This window comes from Strix uralensis, chromosome 5, assembly GCF_047716275.1.
Source record: "Strix uralensis isolate ZFMK-TIS-50842 chromosome 5, bStrUra1, whole genome shotgun sequence".
NCBI classification, from domain to species: Eukaryota; Metazoa; Chordata; class Aves; order Strigiformes; family Strigidae; genus Strix; species Strix uralensis.
In genome coordinates this window covers 57108784-57136742 of record NC_133976.1, presented here as the reverse complement: position 1 = coordinate 57136742, position 27959 = coordinate 57108784, and the positions used below count along the sequence as shown (strand labels likewise).

Here is a 27959-nt window from a genome sequence, read left to right as displayed (position 1 = left end):
TCAAAGTTTTCAAGCCAGAAGAGTTGCGGCAGGCACTTATGCCAACACTGGAGGCACTTTACCGTCAGGATCCAGAGTCTCTTCCATTTCGACAGCCTGTAGATCCCCAACTACTAGGAATTCCTGTGAGTGTCTTAGCAAGATACTTTTCTGGCTTTAATTCAAAACTACTGTATTATGACATACCTGTTTGTGAACAGCTTAAGTTTGTCTTAATGTTTTTATATTGATGCATTTGAAGAGGTTTAGCTTAGGCAATGGAACATTAATCTGTTATAAGCAAGGAAGAGACTATTCAAGTTACAGTTCTTGTTTAGGTTGAATTTTCTGCTTGTTTTACAGTTGTCTTCAGAAGACATGACTATCCTTCAAGGATATGTGTTTTTAAACTCTGTGGATTTGACCACACAAGTTAAATATTTATACACAAATATGTATACGTAGAATTCCTACTTAAGTGCTTTGAGCAACCTGAAAGGTTTTTTTGTTTGGTTTTGTTGTGGGTTTTTTTAGGATAGGTACTACGAAAATTCAAGGCCTGCTGTACTATAAGCAGACATAAATATTGCTAATATTCTTTAACAAGCTGTCAATTGGCTGGCATATCCTGAGGTCTCTTGTAGAAGTGGTCCCATAACTGATGGGAGGAGATTGGAAAAAGGCATTCTTCAGAGGAGACATGATATCTTTTATCATCCAATAAAGTTATTTCTTTCTGTTTATTACGTTGTCTGGTCTACTAAAAATGGTTGCTTTCTATTAATGCCGTCATGTATATCCCAAGATCTCAGTGGCTGCAAAAACATTACCATTTCCTACTTTTTGTAATAGTTGGTTTGCTGACTAAGCTTAGAGTGGCTTTATTTCATCAGGAGTGGAAGACCAATAGAGCCTGAGAAATAAAGGAATAATGAAAAGAAAGCACTGGGGAGTGATGTGGTATTACTTAGAGATTTCATTGTATGTCACAGGCAGTTTGACAGTCAAGTCAGGGAGGAACCTGTTTTTCTTGATGTACTGCAGAAGAATTCATATACTGAGAATGCGCATGCTGTCATGTCACAACATAGTTCTGTAGTAGTGTTTTGATACACTGTGTATTCTTGCAGGATTATTTTGACATAGTGAAGAACCCCATGGACCTTTCTACTATCAAGAGGAAGCTAGACACAGGACAGTATCAAGAACCGTGGCAATATGTAGATGACATCTGGCTCATGTTCAATAATGCCTGGCTGTATAACCGCAAAACATCCCGGGTGTATAAGTACTGTTCCAAACTAGCAGAGGTGTTTGAGCAAGAAATTGACCCGGTTATGCAGAGCCTTGGTTATTGCTGTGGAAGAAAGGTAAGAAAATAAATATTTTTAGTCTGCTGCTTGCTTCCTGGTGTTGAAGGGGGAAAAATACAGCAGTTGCAGTTGTTAGCAGTTATGGTGTGTCAAATTTTGGAAGTTTACCAGGATTTAGCAATGCTGAGTAATCTGATTTTGAGGTTTTTATGGATCTTCTAATTCTATCTAGTGCTTAAATCATCTATTTGTATATAAATAAGCCCATGGGGGTAAAGAAGTCAGTAACTGGAAGCTTACTTTGATTAGGGTTAGCCTGTTTGCTATTGCAAATTAAACAGATGTGTTACTGCCAAAGTGCTTTCTGTTCACTGTATATTGAGACTGTGTATGTCCATTGTCTGTTTGGATATGCATTCTATCTTTGGAGAAGGACTAACTTGAAAATAACAGCCCACTGAATGTTTTTTATGACTATTACTTCATACACTTGCTGTACTGAGATCTTTGCACAGAATAAGGTGGAAATGATCGCTGTCTGGGTTACACTTGCTTCCCATGGAGAGCAAGTGAGAACACATACAAGTACTAAGGCAACCCATTCCTCTTTGCAGTTGGAGTTCTCGCCACAGACTCTGTGTTGCTATGGCAAACAGCTATGCACAATCCCTCGAGATGCCACTTACTACAGTTACCAGAACAGGTAAGGAAAACTCATGTGGTGCAGTTTTGTGCATGCTGCAATCAATCTGTTAAAGGCGTGCATGTATTTATATATATATACCCTCTTTATATGTGTATACCTTTGTGTTTTAAGATGAAAATTTGCTGGAAGTGCCCTTGAATAGTTTACCTTATGATAATGATTTTTTTTTCTGCAAAAGTTCACTACAGCCTTTGCTCTTCCTCTTTTATTTGCAGAAATGTGATGTTTTACTAAATTTTTTTTCCTGTGGTTAATTAAATCTTCAGTTCTCTACAAATAATATAGACAAGTCTGTCTTTGCTTCCTTCTATGCAGCAGTATTTTTCATGCAGAACACTGAATTAACTATGCAGCAAGTATATTAATGCTCATAATACATATTATACTTGGCAAGTCTTTCTGATGTTAACACTGAAGAGCAAACTTATTTTTGTGATGCAAATCTTCATTGGAAGATCTGTGTGTTCAGATCTTCAGTAGATTGATGCTTGCTTTTTCTCCCTATGTTTCCTTAAGGGAGTTGTCTCACAGTAGCTGTCAGCATCAGTGTAAAGTGCTGTCACTTCTACAGCTCTTTTGAATAATTATTTTTGACTTGGGGTTTATTAAAGGATTTAAGCCTATTTGACTTCTGAAAGAAGGTTTCTTGCTAAGCATCTCTTTGCCAATTGGGGAAGCAAGGCAGGAAGAAGCAAGGAAATTCATGCTTTGACACTCTCATGTGCCCTGGCCTGTCAGCAGAATGCACCTGCTAAAGTAGAGGGCTGGTAACCTCCAAACTTGTCACCTCCCATTAGTTTAATTCCTGCTCTCCATTCTTTCCAACACCTTAAACAAAGAAAAAATCCCCAGAACAATGAAAACACTAAGGCTTTTATCTGAAAGCCAGGAAGATTTTGCAAGAATTGTAGTTTTCTAAAGTACCTGGTCAGGTAAAAGCAATCGAAGAACTACAGGAGTTATATCTTAACCTTCTAAGGCTTCATAAACGTTTGTAACAGTTAATGGAGGTTTTTAGGAGTGAAGAAGTGTAAAATAAGCTTATAGTGTCCCATGGTAACTGTTGTAGTTTTAGACTTACATAGCGTAGAGCTTTTCATATCATGTCAGTATCTTCTGCTTACATTTATGGACAAGCACTAGATGGACCAAAAGAATGACATGCTTTATGTGTTTTCAAACATTAGGAGGGAATGTTTGCACTATAACAGGTGTATACATGTGATTTGTAAACTATGTCATATACACACATGCATACATATCTATAGACAGAAATGTACAGTTCTAGAAGTACTGTTCTCTGCATTATCTCAGATGAAAAGTGGGAGAGAGGGTTAAGAGACCTGCCTTTTTAGCCTATCAGCTGTTATAGTGTTGGCTTGTGTGGGTTTATAATAAACTTGGTTGAATTTTCTTTTTCTTTTTTTTTTTTGATGTCTTGTGCACTCAGTTAACATGCCTTTGTAATGGAGAGGCCACAGTTTTAGAACATTTTTGAGGGCTGGGGTAGAATCTTGAAATAATCTGTTTTATTCAAGTATAAATGAAATCTTTATCTGTAATGCTTGCTGTACTGATGCCTGGACTGTTCTGCACTCAAACTGGGCTATGGCAGAATCATATCAATGTAGACCATTATGTGTGTAGTTAATGTTAGGTATTTAGTTCACAGACGGTTTGACAGTTTTGTAATTAATTTCTCTAAGATTTTTGAGGACAAGTTTTATTCTTTTGGAAGCTTCTGATGTTTAGCTTTCCCTTTCAACTGGGAGAGAGTCCTGTGGCCTTTCAGCATTTATACATTTAAGATGGAAGACTATCCCTCTTCCATTGATCTCCTGTAGATCTTCCTGCTAGCAGAACTGCTGTCCTGATGTACAAGTCAGAGTAGCAGTTCTTTCTTCCTTCGGCTCTTTCCCCCTTTCTCATTTTAATTCTTTGCTGTACGTGGCATGGATTATTAAAATGAAGAGGGTATGGGTATGGTAAAATGGAGTACTCGTGTTTAATTTGCTTTAATCATTTGCTGCTTGTGAACCCATTTGAGAGATTTAATGCTAATCTGTGCTTTGCCTTGGCTTTCTGCTTTGTGTTGTCTTGTCCTGCTTCTATGTTTTTGTTTTTGTCCTGCAAACCCCCATTTCTTTGTTCGTGTGTATGTTATTTTTTTATTTCTCCTTCATGCTTGTCATTGTCTGCACTTGGCTTTGATTGCGCAAAAAAAACCAAAAACAACCCCCCCCAAAAAAACCAACCAAACACAATGTGGGGCCCATAAATCTGCATCATTGAATATCCTTGTCGCCGTTGATGACCTGCTCTCTGCTCCTGTCCCTTCCTTGGCCTGCTGTGATTGGTGGCTCCATTGCTTGACTTGGGCTGTGTTGTGTGGACGGAGCAGTTCACCCAAATATGGCCTTCTTGCTGACAGGTATCATTTCTGTGAGAAGTGCTTCAACGAAATCCAAGGGGAGAGCGTTTCTCTGGGAGATGACCCATCACAACCTCAAACGTGAGTTAATTGTTTGCTTGGGCTGTGCATTCATAAGCTGCATCATGATCTGTAGGGCTTTCTCAAAGGAAAGGAGTTTAGTACTGGGGTTGCAGCGTTTGGAAGCTGAAATTTATCCTTTGAAGTTATTCTAGGAGGAGGACTAGAGGAATCTGAAATAAGATAACCTGCCTTTCTCAGTAATCAAAGATAATTGGAATTCTCTGCCTTCAGAATATCACAGAGACATATCAAATAGTCCTTTCACTATGAAACACTGATCGGACTGGTCCAAAACTTGAACGTCAGCAAGTTTTACCATTTATCTTGAGTAAAACTGAAGAAGGGAGCAATGTGGTTCTCTGCAAGCTATTGTCCCATAGAAAAGAAAGTTTTCCAAAGGCAGAGTCCCTTTGTGAAATACAGCTCATTTCCTTGTAGTGCCAGTGAGCATTTAAAAAATCTGCTTGAAGGTTTTGTCTTAGTGTGTTGGATATGTGTGGTATGGCACAAATGTATGTTGTCTTGTGTTAAAACTGAGTTTTATTGCCTGTTTCTCCATAGCACGATAAACAAAGAACAGTTTTCAAAAAGGAAAAATGATACACTGGACCCTGAACTGTAAGTAATGCTGTCACACTTCGAATGATCCTCATTTTATTATAATTATTTTGTAAAAGACATGTTGTTCACTCACCATCAGCTTTGTTTTTCAATGTTTTCCGAATTTCATGTAGCTCAGCTGGCAGGGGCTGTGCAGTAAGCAGTGTATCTGGCATTCTGTTTTGAGAACCCAACTGCCACAGCTGTACTTGAGAAATATGTAGTGCTGTATGTATGGGCCGAAGTTAGTGCATTTTGTTGTCTTGAATGTGGATTCAACAGAAGGATGAATGCAAACTCTGCTTTGAAACGCTGTTGTGGCAAGTGCTCAAGTCTCAGAACTGATTTGAGTCATTTGACAGTAGCTGTCTTGGTGGCATTGGCTTTTCTAGTTGTCATATTTTACAGGCAGCTGTAGTAGAAGGAAAAGTTGTTAAATTTGAATCGGGCCGTTCTTCTACACTGCTCTGGAAGCAGAACTGTAGACAATCAGTAAAGTTAAGATGATGGTGGCTCGGCCGCTTTTCTTTATATTCCTGAGGGGTTTTTTGAAGCCACTTTATGTGGTCCTGTATTACACACCTGTGCTGCTACTCTGCAAACATTATCTTCATTCTCAAATGAATGAGCAAAAAGGATGTGTATTCCTTCCACACCATCCTTCGAAGGACCTCAGGTTCAGCTAGTTCTTCTGTTTTACAAGGGCTGTGGGAAGGAAAGAATAGTAACTTTTCTTTCCCTTTGTTATAGTGAAGGTACAGACTAACACTAGAATACAGGCCTAACTTACAGTACAGTACCATATGCTCTACATAAATGACAGCTATTTGTTCAGAGTCTCAGACTCTTAATAGACATGTTCAAAAGGAGTCAGGTTGTCCTGAAACATGAAGCAACTTTAGGTATTTTTGAGAATTACATTCACCAACATCTGTGAAATAGATCACGTCACCTCAGCTGTCCTTAAATCTCTTAGTCTTCTAAAAGTGACTTTGATATAGCTTATGTTTTCTTCCTTCCTGCCTTTCTGTAGTATATTTGCAATGTACCTCAGGCTTCAAGCATAGTGGGGCAACTAACAGCCAACTATTTCTCCTGGTTCTTTGCTTCTGATACCTGTGAATCCCCTTTTCCTCTACATTATAGCAACAAGCAGTTTACAGATTTTATCCTTAGAAGGGTTTCACTTTAGAAAATGAGTGAAGTGGATGACAGTAAGGCAAGCAAATGGTAACATAATGTGTCCCTGCATAGTCTACCTGACTTGAGCTGACATTCTTAATTCATTTCAGAGACTGTTCTCAGCATAAATGTGCCCTCTATGTTAAATAGGCTCAAGAGCCCAAATGCTAGAACCCCTCTAATAAAATATTATAAAATATACAAGCAAGTAATGATATACCAACCTTGCTTCCCTCCCCCCTTTTTTTCCTTCTACAGATTTGTTGAATGTATAGAGTGTGGAAGAAAAATGCACCAGATCTGTGTTCTTCATAATGAGATAATCTGGCCTTCTGGGTGAGGAATTTCTCCTTCTTAAGTAGAGAGTATATGATTGATTTACTAGTTAGTGCATAAACTTCCTTATATTGGTTATGTTTGAAAGAGTGTCTAATGGAAGAAGTTGCATTCCCACCTGAAAATTTTACAGAATCTATGGGGTATCAAATTTAGACATCATATCTTACTGTGCTGTGTGTAAATTTGTTTCTAATCTTAAATGTTTCTAACATTCCTTTGTGTGAAAAGGGCCTTTCAGTCTTGTGTTTCAGCCTTTTATGTTTAAAGATAACTTAGATATGTTTAAATATATGTTTAAAGATAACATCTTTCATAACATATGAAAAGATGTTTCTGCTTTGGTAACAATTCCATACTGATCTATTTTCTGTACAAATCATATTGCTTTGTCATCTTCAAAAAAAATTTTGTAACAACTAAAGAATTTAACAGGTAAATTCACTTTTTTGAATGAGCGATCAGATTAAATTGAAAAACAATCTAGCCTTTAGATACTCCATAGTTTGTGATCAACAGACTAGGTTGTTGTCTAATTGCTTTTAAAAAAGCTGCTAAATTATACGTAGGTAAAGTTCTGTAAGAGCTCAAATGTTCCTTTTCTTGACAAGAAAGCTATGACTTACCATTCTGTTGTTCCATCCACATTGCTGCAGAAGAGGGTAGACATCCTGCAACTGAGGAAGAATCTGCCTGTCATTTCAGGCTACAGTATAATTGGGCATTTAGGAAAAAATCAGCCATTTGCTTTATGTGTTGCAGTATCTCATCTTCATCAGAAACAGTAGTTTGAGACTATTTGTTCCAAGAATACTTTAAGCCAATATTGTTAGACCTAGTGGAGGCCCTGTTTCCTGAGCTTGCAGGTGATAACATGGGTGACTGACAGGTGATGCACCCTCTGGAACTTAGATCCTCCTCTGCAACTCTGAAACAGTTGGGCTGTTTCTGCTGGCACTGTTCTTTGTGCTGTCTTTTATTTCAGTTAAGGTATTTTCCACACCAGATAAAATCTGGTGAAAGATTTTGCTTCTAATGGTGAGATGTTAAGGAACTTCATGGTCTGACTTGGGGTGGTTTTTCACTTTCTCCTATTTCTGCTTCAGCTTTGTCTGTGATGGCTGCCTGAAGAAAACAGGACGAACCAGGAAAGAGAACAAATTCTCTGCTAAAAGTAAGATTGACACTTGCACCAAAAAATCTTAAATAACTTGTTAAGAGTGGGGAAGAGGTGGGTTTTATGATTGGTTTGCATTTATTTCAGTTGTTTTGAGTTAAAGTAGGATACCTTTGGTCTGAATTGAATGTTTGCATTCACAGGTGTTGTTGCTCGTTAATAGTCTGTTGTAGAGGTTTAATGTACTGTTTCAGAGCACTGGTAATGGAAGATACACATCCTTTTATCTCAATTGCAGTATTAATAGCACTGGGAAATAGTTGCTGTGTGACTGAAGTCTAACTTAAATTTATAACATGTTCAAGTCACTGTGAGTACTGCTGCTCTTAAAAGCTTTGATGGAGGTAAAGGTTGCATCACCTAATGACAAAACTTTCTATAGACATTTCCTCTTGATTAGGGCAGCTGATTTGAAAGCAGTGTAGGAGGAAATTTGTGCAGCCATTGTCCCTCTGGTCTATAGACAAAATAAGTCTTTCAGAAGTTTCTTAGGTTGGTGTACTTCTTACAAATAGTGAGTATTTACATTTCTGCTACATAAAAAAAAAAATCCCTGGCCAACCAATAGCATAAAGATTCAGCAAACCATTCAGTGAATGATTTCAACATCTGAGTCTCTTTTAAGAATCAAAACTCCCTGGATTCACCAAGATTACAGGAAGAATACAAGGATTTTTTAACAGTTTTTATCAGGTTTTGTTTCTATCAACCTGTATGCATTGCATACTTAATGTCAAATTGGAAAAACAAAAAGCTGATTGGCAGATACATAACTCTGCCAGAAGTCACAGACAGCAATGAGACAGGCCCTGTTACACCAGAACTCTTAAACACCTCCTTTTCAGCTTTAGTGTTTTGTCAGCTAATGTCATGCTTTTAATTCTTCTGTATGAAGATTGTTTGAAAATGAGAAACTTCTAAGCTAACTACATTACCTGCAGGTACAGTTGTATTTAGTTGTTCTTTCCATTATTGAAATATATTCTTTTGGTAAGTGGAGAGACTAACTTCGCTAGTGTGGCTTTATAGACAGAATATACTTCCAAATGCAACATCTGCTCTTGAAGCTGTCTGACAGCAGTGTTTTGTAGCCCAGTTTAAGTAATTAATAGCTTCTATTCAGGAGGAGTCTTAATTGTGATTGACTTTTAAGACAGGTAGAAATTGGGTTGAAATACAGATTCTTTCTTCATTTAAATAATGTATAAACCGTAAACATGCCTGCAGGTGAAAAGCAGCTCACCCCATCTAGAAATGTTAGTGTTTATCATAAACTTTTCATTTAACATCTGAATAGAGAAATCACATTTAACAGTTCAGTTTTGTATATGTTTAGATCTGTATTTTTCTCCTGCAGGGTTACCAGCTACGAGACTTGGTACCTTCTTGGAGAACAGAGTCAATGATTTCCTAAGACGACAGAATCACCCTGAGGCAGGAGAGGTTACAGTTAGGGTGGTACATGCATCTGACAAAACTGTTGAAGTAAAACCAGGAATGAAAGCAAGGTATGTTCTTTCCATTTCTAATTGTGCTTTCTCTTGGGGGAGTTTGAAGCTATTTGAATTTACGTATATGCCACTATTTTGAAAAATACTGTTGTATTCAAAACATCACCACTGACCAGCTCTTGACAAACAGATGTTACAGCAGCTGATTAATTAGTTGTGATGAGTGTTATCTTCATAGTAAAAAGTGGATGCCTTGTATCTTGAGTGGTCTGTAAGCATTTAACCTTAAAATCGCACTAAAATTGCGCTGAGTAGACCTCATCATTGCCTTTACATGTATTCTCCAATATGTGAATATATTTGGTATTCCTCTTTACCCTCTGTCATCTGCAGGTTTGTAGACAGCGGAGAGATGGCTGAGTCTTTCCCTTACCGAACAAAAGCGCTTTTCGCCTTTGAGGAGATTGATGGTGTGGACTTATGCTTCTTTGGGATGCATGTACAGGAGTATGGCTCAGACTGTCCTCCACCCAATCAAAGGTGAGGAGCTGCATGAAAGTCTGTTTTATTTTGGTACTGTCTCAGTTGGGTGAACCTTCTGAAGATCTGTCTAGAGCTTCAGTGTTGCGTATGTGAAGACTCTTAGTGCTATGAGCGTCCAGAAACAAAGTAGCTTCTGTAAGGGAATATGTCAGTTTGAGCTGCTTCTTACTAGGGGTGCTGGCTGGCAGACAGTGTTGCCTTAAGGATCAGTTGTCGGTTTTCTCAAGGAAGGGGTTGGGTAATTTTGATGTTCTAGCCTCATCTCTCTAAAAGAAAGCTGAGTTTCTAAGGGTAAACTAGGATCAGGGGCTTTGAAGATTGCTGTTGTATTGGATGCTTCAACTATATAAAATAACATGAAACTTGTAGAACTCATCATGCCTCTTTTTGGTTTTTTTAGGCGAGTGTATATATCTTACCTTGACAGTGTTCATTTCTTCCGCCCTAAATGCTTGAGGACTGCTGTCTATCATGAAATACTAATTGGATATTTAGAATACGTCAAGAAACTAGGGTAAGTCTTTTTTAATGTTTTCTTCTGTGCAGCATTTGTGCTAAGTGGTTCTTATTGCAAGTGAAATTACTGCATCCTGTTGTACAGAATATGGTGCCTAAAACCAGTGATAGAATAACTTGGCAACAACTGTGTATAGTTGAAAATGAGGAAAGACAAAAAGGGATTTCAGGCTTTTCGAGAGAGGTTTATGCTTCAGATATTTTTAGATTTCTAAACTTATATAAAACTTCCTTAAGTCTAAGTAGAAAGTGAGCCTTTTCATCTGGACCATAAAATCTTGCTGGCCTTGTTGATAGTGCAGTCCATGTGTAATGCCACTGCTTTAATTGGGTTGTTCCTTTGGGCTGACAAGTAAGTTCTTACCCATGTTTATAAGGAGAAAGGTAAGTGTATTCTGTCTGTACTGATGAACAGCTGTGCAAGGCCACTAAGAAATCTATTATAGAATGAGTCGTTGAAATTGTGAGAAACTGAAAAGCTAGAAAAGAAAGAGGAGAATATACTTGGGACAGCACAGAAGAGAACACAGAATAACTGAAGAAGTGAGAAAGGTGGAAAATAAATGACCATGATTACTGAAGTAGAAAAGGCAGTGAAATAAACATCAATCTGGTGTCAAAGGTAGCTGGTACAGCTTGACAGAGTTACTCATGAAGAAATTGTTAGGGACTATGTTTAGAGTAGTTGCATGAGAAAGATTAGGAGAGTCAGAATGGAGGTGGGTGGTACCTCAGTGAGATGATATTTTCCTTAGTACTTGAGAGGTATATGTTAGACGTCTTCCTGCTTTTTTCTATTGTGTATTTTCTAACCTGTGAGTCTGTAAAATTGTCGCATAGAGCTCAAGCCTCAGTTTTACTTAATGCTGTTTTCTGTGCTAATGGGTAACATCAGGTTCTCATTTTGGGAAAACAATATTGGTCATGCAGTATCATCTCTCCCCTCTCAGGCAGAAGGAATGACAACTGTCTGCAGTTCCCAGGGTTTGGGTAGGGTTCTGCTGAGCTGTTTCTCAACACGGCAAGGATGGCCATTTTTCTCTAACTTGAGGTCTGATTATTCCTCCTACTGGAGTTCTTTTCAAAAACTAATAGAGAAGAACTGAGGATGAAAAAGTGATCTTTGTGGCATTATATTCTCTGCAGCTGCTACTATTTGGATGTCATCTCTCTTCATAGGATTTAAATTGTACACCCAGCAGCATAGGTTGACAGTGACTGTTTATTCCCAGATATAATTGTGAAACCTTTTAAACTGATCCTCAGAGTTTAAAAACCAGTGGATTTACAGTAGAAAAGTGAATGTGTGTTCAAGTAAATCTGGTTTTAAAATGTTGCTAGATAATGAGTGACTGCACTGCCTCAAGGAAAAAGATTTCAGTAGTGAAAGCCAGAATTACCTAGTCTCCATCTTTCTTTTACATTAGTTAATTGGGAGGTGTCAATTGCAGGTCTATATCAGGCTTTGATTTTTATCTAGACTGGAAAACATGCATGCTTTATATAAACTGCTCCACATATAGTGCTGAATTTAAAAAAAAATAGTGCAAAGATGGTAATGCTATTGCATGAATGAAGCCGGAATGAACACTAGAATTAAAGTGTTGGAGAGCTGTAATTATTGTCCATCTGGTAACACCAGCCAACTTTGTGGTGGCTCCATCTCGTGGCAGAGAGGAGAGCAATCTCTAGTGTTCCTCATCATAGCCCACATGTACTTTTTTTTGTCTGATGATGCTAGGTATACTACTGGACATATCTGGGCATGCCCACCTAGCGAAGGAGATGACTACATATTCCATTGCCATCCTCCTGACCAAAAGATACCCAAACCCAAACGACTTCAAGAGTGGTACAAAAAGATGCTGGACAAATCTGTGTCGGAGCGCATTGTCCATGATTACAAGGTTTGTTAAGTGTCTGTTTGTATTGGGGGGCAGGGTTTTGACCAGTCTTGTCTTGGTTTCTTCCTTGTCTTATGCATTGTGCCTGATTCTTGGAGTTTACTGTATGAGTTTTAAGAGAATTGAGCACTAAAAGTTCAGAGTTAAAATACGGTTTTTTTCAAAGCATGTAGCTTCTGAAATCATTCTAGCAAGAGATTTGAAATTATTCCGTAGAACAAACTAAATTTTTGAGGAGTACTGTAAAAGAGCAAATCTCATTTCAGTAATACAAAGAAAATACATGGAAACTTTAATCTTCCTATGTTAAATAAAATTGCAGAGTTAAGCTGCTGATGCAGTTTAGAAATATGTAAAATCTTTGGAATTATCAGGACTTCAGCTAGTGTCGACAATATAGCAATTATATTGTCCCATTTGGTAAGCATGGATAAGTAAATCCAGCCACATGGTAAGGATTTATTTCTTCAGAGTGGGAATATTTGAAATGTATTTGACAAACTGTCTGTAACTGATGCAGTGTTAAATTTGTGCTTAGAATGCGCTCTTGTAAAGTGAATTGAAATATTAAGCTCTCCTTTGATCTGCTGGTGCCTTTTTTTGTTACTTATTGGAAAGGTTGCCTTTACTTGTGTAACTTGTAGTAGTGGTAACCAAGTGTTCTGCTCTTTTTCAGGATATATTTAAGCAGGCAACAGAAGATCGTCTAACAAGTGCAAAAGAGCTACCTTACTTTGAAGGAGATTTCTGGCCTAACGTTCTAGAGGAGAGCATTAAGGAACTAGAGCAAGAGGAAGAAGAACGGAAGAGAGAAGAAAACACTAGTAATGAAAGCACGGATGTAAGAATGCTTCTGCTATTTCATGATCTAATGTAAAGGTTGTCATTACATATGACTAATTAAAAAAAAGTGGCAGCCTAGGCACTTTGGTTAACTGGATTTTTCACCTTTCTAGCTTCACTCTAATATAAATTTCAATTTTACATTTTATAAATTAGAGCTGTTAAAATACCACTAAGCTACATTCGTATGAATGGTGGCTGTTCATATGGCTATAAACCTAACTAATTACCAAAGTCAATTAGATAGAAACAGCTGCTAGTTGAATATTTTGCTGCTGAATCCAATTATTACCAATGTTTATAGTGCAATCTCAGCCTGACTTGGAAGCTTTTCCCTTAAGCTTTAGCTTTTGAATACTGGCTAACTCTTTTCTTTTGAACTGAGATGTTATAACACCAACCTTAGCAGAATGTTCTGAGAAAGTAACAAAGCACTGTGATTCAGTAGTTTACTTGGTGTAGGTTTTTTCAGTAGAAAGCTTTAAGGCATTGAGGATCTGAAGCACAAATTACAGCTGAACTGTTGTTAGGCTACTTAAACTAGAGAAATTTCTTGCTGGTATCTTGTGCAATTTTTTTTTTTTGGTGAATATGCAACAACTGTGCTTTCACATTCCACAAAGGACGAAAAAAGGTATGCCTCTTAATTCAACAATAAATTTGAAAATGGACAGATGCAGAATTTATGCATCTGCCCATCTTGGATCTTCTGAGCTTTTATGAAAGAGGTGGTAAATTTAGGATAAGGTTAGCAGTTTCGCTCATACAGTAGTAATTGTTAGTTAACTCTGTTTAAACACTGCTGCTTCATCACTGTATTAGATACTAGATTTTTGTTGGGATTTAAAATTACAACTAAAATTTGCAGTTCTCCTGTGCTGCTCTTTGCAATACCTCCTTTCAAGGACTTTGAATAAAGAGTAACCTGGGAATTAGGCAACTTGATATCAAATTTACATTAACTAACATCTTAAGAAGGTATTATTTAAAGGTTTGTTTTCCACTTGGCATAGCTGCAAGTTCCCATCTCTCTAATATACCAGAAACCAGTTGTAAGGAATCACCTAGCTCTGTGTGTGAGGTTGGTCAACACTTAGTCGATCCTTCACAGCAGTGTGAAAATCCTGCGATGGAGAAAGCTTGCAGCATATTAATATTTAACCCTTATTATTAAAAATAGTTTTAACTCTTCGTTGACCCAATGTTTCACTTCTTGAAAATGAGGCAATAATAAACTGTCCTTTCAAATGAAGTGATAGTCATTCATGTTCACTGGAAATTTCCATCCTGACGAAGTTATTTTAAGCGTAGGAAAAATGCTTATTTGGATAAGAATTGCTTTGATCCTTGATCATCATGCTGTAGTGTTTTGAAGGGCCCTCTGAGAAGCACAGAGAGGAATAAACTGTTCATTGCTAATTGATTATAATTGAAATTTAGCTGACCTGTTTTGTTCCACTGTTGCCAGATATGACAGGAGGAAGGTGCATACTAGAAATTGTACTACTAGTGCCTTTTGGACTCAGAACAGTAGCTTCATATCAAAATCAGTTTAATGCAGTCTATTAAAAATAAATCTATCACTTGTAACAAACTAAATCTAGGTGGATTAGGTCTTCCTTACCTCTGGTTAAATGCAGTATTAGTTGTACTTTTCAGTTATTTTTAGTTTCAATTGCACTGAGAAGCCATCTGCTGAACCTCCCTTTGTGATAATCCAAGAGGTTCTTCAGTGTTCAACTATAGCAGACAAACAAGTTTCAGTAAATAACATTTGCCTTGCACCTTCTGAGCACTTACGCGTTTAATATTTTTAGAACTATGTATTGCTGCTCTTGGTATCTTCTGGAGGGATTCTGATGGAATTAAATTAATGTTTCAGGGGACCTTGGTAAGTGTCTCCAGAGTAAATTGTTGTGAAGTGTGTTTTTGTCCTGCAGTTGCAGAAGATGTGAAAGTAATAAAATGCTGATGGGGTGTGTCATAGATACCTGACATAAAATGCCTTTAAAATTAATAGGTGAGCAAGGGAGACAGCAAAAATGCCAAAAAGAAGAACAATAAGAAGACAAGTAAGAACAAGAGCAGCTTGAGTCGTGGCAATAAGAAAAAGCCTGGCATGCCCAATGTGTCCAATGACCTCTCCCAAAAGCTGTATGCCACTATGGAGAAGCACAAAGAGGTAAGAGTTGATGGAGTGAGAAATATGTATTTTACTGAAGTAGCAAGGTGTACAAAGTTCTGATACATCAGAGTCGTGCCCTGTAAATTATACAGGTTTGGCTGGAGAATTGAGTGGCACACCAGATAAGTACCAGTAAGTCCAGGCACTCTTTGCTGTGAGGGCAGTGGGGATAAATACAACTGTGCTCATACAGAACTTTCTAGCAGTCCAGATTGCCACAACAGTTTTACTGTTACAGTTCAGTCCAGTGCTGCTGAAGAAGGTGAACCTGCAGGGCACCCAGAGGTCTGAAATTTCCCAGTCTTTAACAAGCATACCACCCTGGCATCACATCATTCAAGTGTTAGTTGGTCCTGGAATTGTACACTCTGCATAATGAAGTTTGGCAACCAAAACATCTTGATAAGCGCTGGCATATTAAGTCTTTTTACTTTTCAGGTCTTCTTTGTCATCCGTCTCATTGCTGGCCCTGCAGCCAACTCCCTGCCCCCCATCGTTGAGCCTGACCCACTCATTCCGTGTGACCTGATGGATGGGCGCGATGCTTTCCTAACCCTTGCGAGAGACAAGCACCTGGAGTTCTCCTCGCTACGGAGGGCTCAGTGGTCAACCATGTGCATGCTGGTGGAACTGCATACCCAGAGCCAAGACCGCTTTGTTTACACCTGCAATGAGTGCAAGCATCATGTGGAGACCAGATGGCACTGCACTGTTTGTGAGGTATGCTTGGTGAAGTTTTCCCTACTTGTGTCCCTGTATCTTTGTGCCCAGAGTGCTCTTTACCTGAGCTAATTTCTCAGTATTAACTGATGGAAGATGATCTGTGCAGCTCATTCTCTGGCAGTTCAGAAAAAAAGGAGAGGAAATGTTTTCTGTAACAAGCAATTCTGCTAATCTGCTACTTGGTGTGATTTTTGTCTCCTCCTTTCAAGCTATGGAGAACTGAAGTAGAATTGTATTTCTTGTAGTTCATTTAAGGTGCTGCTGCTTAAGTAGTTGGGAACTGTAGCAACTGCTTGAGCTGTAATGGTAGCTGATTTTTCTGAAGAGCAATGCATCCTTTCTTCTTCCGGAGTCAGAAGTGTTGTGCTGCAGTATTTCTGTAAACAGGGCTCTCCACTGATTTACTGGCACAGAGGCTTTGCTGTGCTAGAGGTCCAGATTCCTATACTTGGGTGACTCTTCCGCTACCCTGTTGTCTCTCTGTAGAATGCTGCAGACAGCATTTTTGTCTTCCAAAGTGTTTGCAATACCAGTGTGTTTGAAGATCGAGTCCAGTGGTCTGGGTCAATGCTGTGCCCTCCAGAAGCTGGACTAACCTTGAATCTGGCTTGTAACTTATTTTCTTAACCTGCTGGAAGTAAATGACTCTTTCCAGATTAGGTTCTGAAAAGGTCTGATGAAAATATGATGCTCCCATGCCCTTGTATATACCTGAAAATAAATTCTAAATTTCCTATGGATTAATGAATCTTGAGGACTTGGATCTTTTTCTTAAAGATCAATTATTGAGCCCAAACTCATGTGCTGTTGTAAATGAGGTTCTGTTCTGTTCTTGCTGTTTAACTCACCTGAAAACTGAAAATGCAGCTCTCATTCTCCTTTCTTCTTTGAGAACTGGTACCTCTCCTGCCACTCTTGCCCTCTTCTTTTGAAGCAGCGGTCCATGGGCAGCTCTTTGTTTCTTGCCTTTTTCTTCTCCTTTCCTATTAGGAAAGAAAGGGATTTTTCTGGCCCGGCTGAATAACGTGTGACTTATTAGCTCAGAGCAAACTTGTTTTTCAGGCTATATATATTTGTGTAGATTTCAGACACCCTTGCACCCACACACTTTCCCTGGATGTAATTTGGATTTATTCCTTCTCTAGAACCTCAACATGGCATGAAAGATTGACTTTTTCCCTAGAGCAATAATTTGCCTGGAACGGACTAGGAGTGATTTGTTAAGGTGGCATGCCATCATCTATTTATTGTATGGAGTTTCAGGAACACTGATAACTTTTCCTTCGTTGTCTTTCCAGGATTATGACCTGTGCATCACCTGCTATAACACTAAAAACCATGACCACAAGATGGAAAAATTAGGCCTTGGTCTAGATGATGAGAGCAACAACCAGCAGACTGCAACCACGCAGAGCCCCGGTGATTCCCGCCGCCTGAGCATTCAGCGCTGTATCCAGTCTCTGGTCCATGCCTGCCAGTGCCGTAATGCCAACTGCTCACTGCCGTCCTGTCAGAAGATGAAACGGGTTGTCCAACACACCAAAGGCTGTAAACGCAAAACCAACGGTGGGTGCCCCATCTGCAAGCAACTCATTGCTCTCTGCTGCTACCATGCAAAGCACTGCCAGGAGAACAAGTGCCCAGTGCCCTTCTGCCTCAACATTAAACACAAGCTCCGTCAACAACAACTTCAGCACCGCCTGCAACAGGCGCAGATGCTCCGAAGGAGGATGGCGAGCATGCAGCGGACCGGTGTGGTAGGCCAGCAGCAAGGATTACCCTCGCCCACGCCAGCCACGCCGACGACTCCAACGGGCCAGCAGCCCCCAACACCGCAAACCCCGCAACCCCAGCCTCCGCCCCAGCCTGCCTCGCAGCCTCAACCGGCACCTCCCAACAGTATGCCACCCTACACCATGCCAAGAACTCAGCCCCCCAGCGCTGTGTCCCAGGGCAAGGCAGGTGGCCAGGTGACTCCTCCAACTCCACCCCAGCCACCTCAACCACCAGTTCAGGGTCCTCCCCCAGCAGCAGTGGAAATGGCCATGCAGATCCAGCGGGCAGCAGAGACCCAGCGTCAGATGGCCCAGGTCCAGATCTTCCAAAGGCCGATTCAGCACCAGATGCCCCAGATGCCACCTATGGGAATGAACCCTCCGCAGATAGGCAGAGGTCCCGGTGGTCATATAGATCAAGGAATGGGGCCAGCGGGAATCCAGCAGCAGCCGCCGTGGGTGCAGGGGGCCTTACCCCAAGCTCAGCTGCAGCCAGGAATGCAGAGGCCATCCATGATGTCAGTAGCCCAGCCAGGTCAGCCGATGAATATGGCACCTCAGCCAGGGATGGGTCAGGTACCTGGCGCTGCTCAGCCCAAACAACCACCTCTGCCCCAGGCGGCCTTACAAAACTTACTGCGGACTCTCAGGTCTCCCAGCTCACCCATGCAGCAGCAGCAGGTGCTTAACATCCTTCACTCCAACCCTCAGCTGCTGGCTGCTTTCATCAAGCAGCGGGCTGCCAAGTACGCAGGGTCCCAGAACCCCCAGGGGATGACGGGTCAGCCGGGCATCCCTCAGGGTCAGCCGGGCCTCCAGCCGCAGCAGGCCATGCAAGGGCAGCAAGGAGGGGTGCACCCCAACCCAGCCATGCAGAACATGAACCCCATGCAAGCAGGAGTGCAGAGGCCCAGCATGCCCCAGCAGCAGCCGCAGCAGCAGCCGCAGCAGGCCATGGCTGGGATGAATCCTCAGGCGCAGCAGATGAATATGAATCACTCGGGGATGGCTCCCCAGTTCCGAGACCTCCTGATGAGACGGCACCAGATGATTGAGCAGCAGCGCCACCAGCAGCAACAGCAGCAGCAGGGAGCAGGACCAGCACTGGGGCCGGGGATGGCCAACCACAACCAGTTTCAGCAGCCCCAGGGCGTTGGGTATCCCCAACAGCAGCAGCAGCAGCAACAGCAGCAGCGAATGCAGCATCACATGCAGCAGATGCAGCAAGGAAACATGGGACAAATAAGCCAGCTTCCACAGGCGATGAGTGCAGAGACGGGAGCCAGTTTGCAGCAGGCTTTCCAGCAGAGGCTACTTCAGCAGCAGATGGGGTCCCCAGCTCAGCCCAATCCTATGAGCCCCCAACAGCACATGCTCCCCAATCAGGCCCAGTCCCCGCACCTACAGGGCCAGCAGCTCCCTTCATCGCTCACCAATCAAGTGCGTTCTCCGCAGCCTGTACCCTCGCCGCGGCCCCAGTCCCAGCCCCCCCATTCCAGCCCGTCCCCTCGGATGCAACCTCAGCCTTCTCCGCACCACGTCTCCCCGCAGACCAGCTCCCCACATCCAGGACTGGTAGCTGCCCAGGCTAACCCCATGGATCAGGGGCACTTTGCCAGCCCGGACCAGAGTGCAATGCTCTCCCAGCTTGCTAGCAATCCCGGCATGGCAGGCCTCCATGGTACAAGCGCCACAGAACTGGGGCTCAGCTCCGAGAACTCGGACTTGAATTCAAACCTTTCACAGAGTACACTAGACATACACTAGACACATTGTAGCATTTTGGGAGCAAAAAAAAGAAAAAAAAGAAAAGAAAAAAAAACTTATTTTCTCAAGACTTTTTCTACTGAAGACAAATTTTTTTGAATCTTTCTTAGCTAAAACAACATTTTTCCCTGGAACACATCTGAACTCTGCAGCAGTAGTTTGTGGTTTTAAAAACAAACCAACAACGAACCTGAGGGACAGTAGAGTACAAAGAATATATTTTTGTTATGGCTGGAATCATAACCAGTCCTTTTTCTTGGTTTTTTTTTTTCCTCGTGTGTGTTGGGGAGGTTGGGGGAAGCGGGTGGTCTTTTGGCTGTTCACCAAAGGATGCCCTACTCATGCCTCCAATAGGTTTTATTTTTTTTTAAATTAATGAAAATATGTAATATTGATAGTTATTATTTACTGAGGCAGATGGTAAACATTTTCCCTGTTCTGGTTTTTCTTCATGTCACTGCAAAAAAACACAACAAAAACTAAACAAAAAAAAAACCACAGGAGAACCTTTTCCTAAAACCGGAGGACAAAAGGGTTTAATGTTGCTTTAAAAATACATTACGTATATAAATATATATATAAAAATAAATACTGATCTTTTCCTCTTTGGTTGGAAATGTGTCAATTCTTTGAAAAAATGTAAAAATATTAAATAACTCAGTCCCCTCCTGGAAGTCTACTTTTGTCCTCCAAGAATTTTCTATACAAGAGTCTGAGCTCAAAAAAAAAACTTCAAGTATTAAAATAATTTGTACATGTAGAGAGAAGATGACATTTTTGCAAATACACAGGGGCAGCTGCCAAATGGATGTAGTATATATATTGTGGTTTCTGTTTTCTTGAAAGAATTTTTTTTCGTTATTTTTACATCTAACAAAGGAAAAAAAATAAAAAAGAGGGTAAGAAACAATTCCAACGGGATGCTTTTAACCTGAGAAAAAGTCCCTAGGGTTTCTTCTTTATGCTTGCTTTCTCTCTCCCATGCCCCCTTCCCACCCTCTTCCACCTTCTGTAAAACTTGAAAATAGAAAGCAAAAAACCCTCAAATCTTGTAAATCATGCAATTAAAGTTGATTACTTATAAATATGAACTTTCGATCACTGTATAGACTGTTAAAAATTGATTTCTTATTACCTATTGTTAAATAAACTGTGTGAGACAGACAGCTTGTTTTTAATGTTTCCCTTCTCTCCCACATCTGTTGCTTGTTCTTAAAATGGTGGGGGTAGCAGAATATATGCTACTTCAAATGTTTGCTATTTAGATGTCGGAGAGCTATTTAATGTACATGACTGTTTTAAAATGCAAATCTCTAATAAGGGACGTGGAGTAATAATTAGTCTTCTAAATGGACACTTTTGGTACAGCTCTGCATTCGCGTTTGTTCCCGGCATGTATCTTACCAAAGAAATGAGGTCTGACCTCAACAGTTGTGCCAGTCAGCTGTGCCCCACCCTGCTCACACAGCCTGGGAGCAGCTGATCTTCAAAGGACCTATTTTGCATTTTGAAATGAGAACTATTGTTTGGATATGTGATATTAAAAGATCCTATTTCACTTGGAATATATTGTACACCTTTTGGCACTGAAGTGTGAGCATGAGGTAAGCTTGTGTGGATGTCCCTTAGCCACTGCACCAGGATGGCCTGTGGGTGCCCCATCACCCTGTGATCTGCCAGATGTAGGGCTCGTGTGGTTGGTTACCATATATTTTATATATGGATTTCCTGAATAGAAATGTTTCAGCTGTGGAGCACGTGTGTGGTAAACTCAGTTCTGTGTTCTGCCCGTAGCTGCGTGCACATTAACCCCTGCCATGTAGGAACATGGTGTGCGCTGGCTGGGCACCAACATTATGTGCTGCTTCGTTGAAGGCTTCCCAAAATACAGCCCTCCCCTGTGCATGTACAGACAGCGCTGGCTGCCTAGGGACTAACGCTGTACCGGGGCCTTACATACCTGCAAGACCCAGATGTGCCCAGGGATGTCACAGAGCACATCTGCCTAACACAGCTGTGTTGTGAGCATCAGCATAGCCACAACTCCCAGACAGGTAACAACATGAGCAAGCTGCCCTCAGGAAACTGCTGGTGGGAGATGATGGAGGGCGAACCTGCATGCACGGATCATCCAAGTGCCAAACAAAAGTAATGGTGTATCACAGTGTGAATGGACATTGGAGGCTGTTAGAAAACAGGGGAGTAAAATGTTTGATATTTGGATATAAACACTAGTAGGACAATGAATCTTGTATTAAAAAAGAGATTTTTTGATAGCAAGCCTTCAGCCAGGTAGTGGACGGTTCGTGGGAAGTTTAAGGAAAGCAGTCTGTGCTTTGGTACTCTCCCTCAGATAATCCTCATCCCGATCGCCCCTGTGTGGCACAGACCAGCTCTGCACAAAGCCCACAATTACCTCCTCTGCTCTGGGAGGGGCTGCTGTTGACCTGCTCTAAAGGAGAGCAGAAAACAAAAACCCCCATGTTGAATGCCAGGGCAGCAGCCTGGGATGGTTTAGTTTGTGTTCTCCATGCCAAGCCTGGCAAGCTTTCCTCTTCCTTCCCCTCACCCCAGCAAAGCCCAACTTTACTTTCAGCCTTGGGTTGCTTCTCAGGATGGGGTATAAATAAAATTCCTTCTGATCACATACTGGCTAGCAAAGCGTAAAGTGTGCCCAGCTTTCTCACTTGTATGCTTTTTGTGCATCCTAACTTAGCAAACAGCTTTCAGTTGTGCCTCTGTGTTAGCACACAAAATGTGTTTTGAGTTTGTCCAGGCCTGCATGGGAGTATCTGACCCACGCTGAAGGGGGGAAGCCTCTAGATCTTGCAGAGCAGCTTTGATTCAAGGGCTACAGATCTTCTAAGTTTGAATGCCAACGTAGTGACTTGCTTAAACAATGCCAGGAGGCATTTTATGTGACAGCACAGCTGCTCTGTCCCTTTGTAGATGCTGTCTCTGAGCCAAGTTCAAACATTTTATTGAGGTGGTGTGGATGATCAATGGTCTTGAATTTCACAGAATCACAGGATCATCTAGGTTGGAAAAGACCTTGTAGATCATCCAGTCCAACCATTAACCTAACACTGACAGTTCCCAACTACACCATATCCCTAAGCGCTATGTCAACACAACTGCATGGGGTTCCTTTCCCCTACATCCTTCTGCCTCTGCTTTCCCTGATTCTACTGGAGAACCAGAACCCACCAGTTGGGGAAATACTATGGCTGACTGGGGAATTGGTAGGACTTTAGGATGGCAACAAAATCAGGATGTCATCTGTATCACTGCTGCGTCGTCTTGCCAATCAGTTGCATGCAAGTTAAGAGTAGGTCGTTTCACTTCCTGTCTATTTGTTAGACCAGCAAAAAGAACTCGCACCCAAAGTTTTAGTCAGATTTATTGTCTGATTACAATGATGCTAATGCAGCTCAGTGATGTAAACTTTCTAATGTCTATCCTTTCTGATGCTCCTTTGAGTCCTAGGGTCAATGACTGAAGTTGCAGGCTTATAGTCAGTTTGTCACAGGGAGGAGTATAACATTTATGGTTTCTCCCTCAGTCTTGGGGTCATCTGTTTGTAAAAAATATTCTACACCTTGGTCTTTCCTAGATTGTCGTTCCACACTGTGTACAAATTTACCATTTATAGAGTGATTTACATATGTTGCATACTTGTTCTTTGTTTACCCCTAAAACTGGTTTTACCCAGCTCCTGGTTACTCTGACGACCATTGGTGAATTGCTTATAGCTCTGGGCCTGCAGTATCGTGCTGTGACTGTAATACTGGGGTTTTTTAATTTATTCTAGCATCATAGATATCCTATTCTTTGCAGAGCCACTTGTTATTACAGAAGCACAGAATGGCTGAGGTGGGCAGGCGCCTCTGGAGATCATCTAGTCCACCTCCCTGCTCAGAGCAGGGTCACCTAAAGTGGGTTGCATGGGGCCATGTCCAGATGAGTATCTCCAGGGATCCCCCCGAGCTTTCTCCTCTCCAGGCTGAACAGTCCCAGCTCTCAGCCTCTCCTCATCTGACAGATGCTCCAGTTCCCTCATCATCTTGCTGGCCCTTTGCTAGACTCACTTCACTATGTCCATGTCTCTCTTGGTACTGGGGACCTGAACACAGGTGTGTCTCACCAGTGCTGAGAGGAAGGATCACCTTCCTCCACCTGCTGGCAATACTCTTCCTGATGCAGCTGAGGAGGCTGTTGGGTGCCTTTGCCACAAGGGCACATTGTTGGAATATTGTTCAACTTGCCACCAGCACCCCCAGGCCCTTTTCTGCCAAGTTGCCTTCCAGCATGTGCTGGTTCAGGGGGTTGTTCCTACCAGGTGCAAGACTTTATTTTTCCCTTTGTTGAACTTCATGAAGTTCCTGTCAGTCCATTCCTTTAGCCTGTTGAGGTCCCTCTGGATAGCAGCACAACCCCTTGGTGTATCAGCCACTCCCCTCAGTTTTGTACCATCTGTGAACTTCCTGAGGATGTACTCTCTGCCCCATCATTCAAGTCACTGATGAAGATGATGGGAAACAGTATTGTCCCCAGTACCAACCCCTGGGGTCTGTCACTAGAGACTTGCGTCCACTGGACTTTGTGCCAATGATCCCAACCTTTCAATCCACCTTGCTATCTGTTTATCTAGCCCATACTTCCTCAGATGGTGAGGAAGTTGTCAGAGATGGTGTCAAAAGCCCTAGGTAAGTTCAAGATAAACAATATTCACTGCTCTCCTCTCATTCACCAAGCCAGTCATCACAAGGCTGTCAGGTTGCTTAAGCATGATTTCCCCTTCATAAATCCATGGTGATTATTCCCATTCACCTTCTTGTCCTCAGTGTCTTTGGAAATGGTTTCTGAGAAGATTTGCTCTGTCACCTTCCTAAGGATTAGGGTGAGGATGACTGGCCTGTAGTTTCCCAGGTTCTCCGTCTTTGAGACAGGAATCTCATTCTTTCACTCCTAAGGGACTTCACCCAATCACCATGACTTTTCAAAGATAATAGAGAGTGGCCTTGCAAAGACATCAGCCAGCTCCCTCAGCACTTGGGTGTGCAACCGTCAAGTCCTACCGACTTGAGCATGTCTAGTTTGTTTAACTGTTCTCTAATCTGATTCTACCTCACTGAGAATGTCTCCCTTGCTCCAGATAATCCCATTGGTCTCAGGGAGCTGGGATTGCTGAAAGCAGGGAACTTCAAAGAGGCAACCAGATATGCTGATTTCCCAGAAGAGCTATGAGAGCTTTCCCCAGGATGCTGTCCTCACAGCACATCCTTGTTTACATGCATACACATGGGCTGGGCCCCCATCTGCCACGTATCAAGATTTCTCCTGTCCACATCACACTGCAACCTTTGCTTGACAAGCTAGTCCATCACTTCCTCACTTGACTGTCAGTTCTCCTGTCCCTCACCTGTTGTCCCTAGTTTAAAGCTCTTCTCCACAGGTTGGGCAGCCTTTGCTTAGCAAAGATGGTTTTGCCCCCTTGGGCAGGTGGATCCCATCTCTTCATAGAAGTCCTTGAAGATCCTTGAAGAGGGTCCTGTGATAATAAAAGCTGAATCCCTATTGACACCAGCTGTACCACCAGTTGTTGACCTGCAGGCTGCATCTGTTTCCCCTCACCAGCAGAGGATGACTCAGCCCCCATACTCATGGCCATTGCATCCAGAGCCATGAAGTCACACCTGATATGCTCCAAGTCTCCCCTGGCAGTATCGTCAATGCCCACATGAAGAGAAGCAAGGGGCTGGTAACAGTGAGGGCTGGACAAGCCTTGGCAACCTCTCCATAACATCCCAGATCTGAGAACCTGGCAAGCAGCACATCTCCTTAGGCAGGTTGGTAGACGGTGACCTCCATCCCCTGCAGTGGGGAGTCTCCCACCACCAGCACCCACCACTTCCATGTGGTGCTGTTGCGTGGCTCAGGCCCAGGCTCAGGCAGTTTAGACGTTTCACTGGACACAGCTCCCAGCCTCACATCTGCTGTGAGGGCACTGAACTGATTCTGTTGCTGTCCTGCACACGTGCAGGTAGAGCGGGAAACATCCTCCTGGTGCCACAAGGCACAGGCTTCCAGCCTTCATTACTGATTCCCAACCCAATGAGCATAGACTCTGCCTTTAGTACAGATGGGGGGGTCAGGCTCTTGAAACTGCAGGGTCTCCAAGAAGATCCTGTTCTGTCCCAGCCTCAGCCAAAGCGAGAAGCCTCAAACACTCCCTGCAGCACAAGACTGCATATCCTCCCACAGGAGAGCTCAGTCTGGGTGGAGGCTCAGACATCCCAGGGAGACCCGTTCCAGCGTCCGTGGGAGACCATGCCATGTGGCACATCACTGCCATTGCTGAGCGCAGGGGACCCTGACCCCCTCTGTGCACCCCACTGTGCAAACCCCTGCATCTGTTAGTTGCTCTCTGGGAGCTGCACTCTAGGCCCAGCAGTTACAATGGGCTTCTCCCTAGTACCTGCTGACTATTAGTCACAATAATATATACACAGTCACTGTCACACCAGATAATTGTACAAAAACTAAAACAATGTTGGGGCGGCAGGGAGACAGAGAGAGAGAACAAGACCAGTCACCTGGTCATTAGACAATTGTAACAGTGCAACGAGCTACAACGCAGCTCCTGGAAGGCCAAGAAAAGTCCAGACAAATCCTGACAGGGCCCAAGTTATTCACATAGTGCAGAGCTTGTGGCCTCTTACAAGTGCTGGCAGGTGGAGGCTGAGGTACATGATGTGACAGTGACAGCCATTCCAGCTTCTGCTTTCTTTTCCAGTGCTTCTTCCAGTGTTTGATACACACTTAGTTCCTCTGCAAGAAACTCCACCTCCTGTTTCCAAGATGGTCTTTTTACAAACACCATGTTCTTGATTGTGCTACTCCCAGTTCCAACCAAACTCAAGGACTCTGGCCCAGCCTCTCTGGAGAGTCTGGAGTGGGTGATTCTGCCTAAGTGTGTGAAGAGGCCTCCTACCCTTAAAATGAGCTTTTCTTTGAAGAACAGCCATATGTTGCCCTCGCTGGGGAATGTTTGTTTTTATAAACCCTCTTAGCAGCTGCCTTCATACAACACAACCCTTGGGTAACTGTCAGTTTGCACAAGGAACCATTTCCTCCCTCACCTTGTCAAAACAGATCACATGCTATAGATCCCGGCCTGAGACAGAGCCTAGCCCAGCCCCTGAAAGTGCGAGAGCACAACGGGTTCCATCTGCAGTGGTTTCGGCAGCCTCTATGCCTGCATCACAGTTGAAAAGCCACTGCAATGCTACATCAGCCCTGAAGGCATGTTGTGTGCATTGGCATTTGCCTGCCCGCCTTTGATCTGGCACTCCATTTAGAAAAACAGGGGTCTGATGATTTGCTTGAGTTGCCTTAGTTGCACTCCCTTAGAACAGGATCTTGGTTGTAATTCCCCAGCAGGAATCCTGCGCATGGTGGATGTTTGAAAGGGAAACCTGTTCTGTAACTGGTGCTGTGGGTAACTGATGGGCAATCAGCCACAGCTCCAGTCTACGCTCCCTGTTGTAGGCAGTGTGGTGGATTTAGGGAGGGTGGAAGAATTGCTATTGGCACCATCTCCCATAGCCATCTTTGAAGGGCTATGAAGGGCTCTTCATAGCTCCTGGTGAAGTTGGCATGGCTCAGACTGTTGTTTTCCCCAGGTGTGCTGGGTGGTGGCAGGCTCTGGTGTATCTTGGGAGCAGAGAGCTACATGTCAGTGGGTGTTTTGCTTCTCCCCATGCCCCCGCAGTCCCCAGGGCAACAGCAGGAATTGGAAGGTAGTGACAGTGGCATTACAAGAAGAAAGCTCTTTGCCAGTCCTGCTCCTCTGGATGAAAAGGCATAGGCTGCCCAGAAAAGTGAGGAGTCTTTCACTTAGGTTTGTTTCCTTCTTCACTTTCCCCTTTTGTTGTCATTGTTGCCCCACACTGTTGTAGCCTTACTAAAATGGGGAAAGAATGCAGGTACAGCTGCCTACCCTGTGGAAGGAAGAGTCACAGCAGCATGGGACTCTGGGGCTGGTGAAGCAAGGCCTCAAATGTAGGGGCATCCCTGGGCTGATATAGAAAGGATCTCCAAGGGCTGGAAGGCAGGGCTTGGGTGTCAAGTTTTGTCTGGGAAATGAGGCCTGGCAAGACAGGGCCCAGCCGTCTGTGCTACTGCCATGGGTACTGGCCACAGGGGTGGGCAGGAGTGGGGTCTGCAAACATAGCACTGGAAGCCAGGGTCTCATTTTGCACTCATAGCAACCCCAGCTCCCTAAGCTGAAGGTCCTTCAGGCATTTGCTTTTCCTGTGCTTTCTTGAGATTGCAGTGAGAGCAACAGCAGCAGTTGGGGGAAACAGTGTTCTTCCTGTGCAGATGTGTTCCGCTCTTCTGGCAGCAGGTCGGTAACTTCAAGTTTCTCTAAAGAAAACCCTTGGGGCAGGTATTTTGGACAT

At 42.6% G+C, this 27959-nt stretch overlaps 1 protein-coding gene across 5 annotated transcripts in view; it reads left to right on the top strand.

Moving 5' to 3' along the window:
- Positions 1-20660, top strand: part of EP300 (EP300 lysine acetyltransferase) — a 61131-nt gene extending 40471 nt beyond the window's left edge. For all 5 annotated transcript variants that reach the window (XM_074871064.1, XM_074871062.1, XM_074871063.1 and 2 more), the window contains 15 exons: positions 7-125; positions 1110-1349; positions 1907-1995; positions 4430-4510; positions 5054-5110; positions 6533-6610; positions 7717-7784; positions 9145-9295; positions 9632-9778; positions 10182-10295; positions 12039-12204; positions 12878-13042; positions 15065-15226; positions 15668-15949; positions 17251-20660. In XM_074871064.1, coding sequence (XP_074727165.1) covers positions 7-125; positions 1110-1349; positions 1907-1995; positions 4430-4510; positions 5054-5110; positions 6533-6610; positions 7717-7784; positions 9145-9295; positions 9632-9778; positions 10182-10295; positions 12039-12204; positions 12878-13042; positions 15065-15226; positions 15668-15949; positions 17251-19494 — 4163 coding nt within the window. In that variant the 3' untranslated portion in view covers positions 19495-20660. The remainder of the gene's footprint in view (positions 1-6; positions 126-1109; positions 1350-1906; positions 1996-4429; positions 4511-5053; positions 5111-6532; positions 6611-7716; positions 7785-9144; positions 9296-9631; positions 9779-10181; positions 10296-12038; positions 12205-12877; positions 13043-15064; positions 15227-15667; positions 15950-17250) is intronic.
- Positions 20661-27959: the final 7299 nt, after the last annotated feature.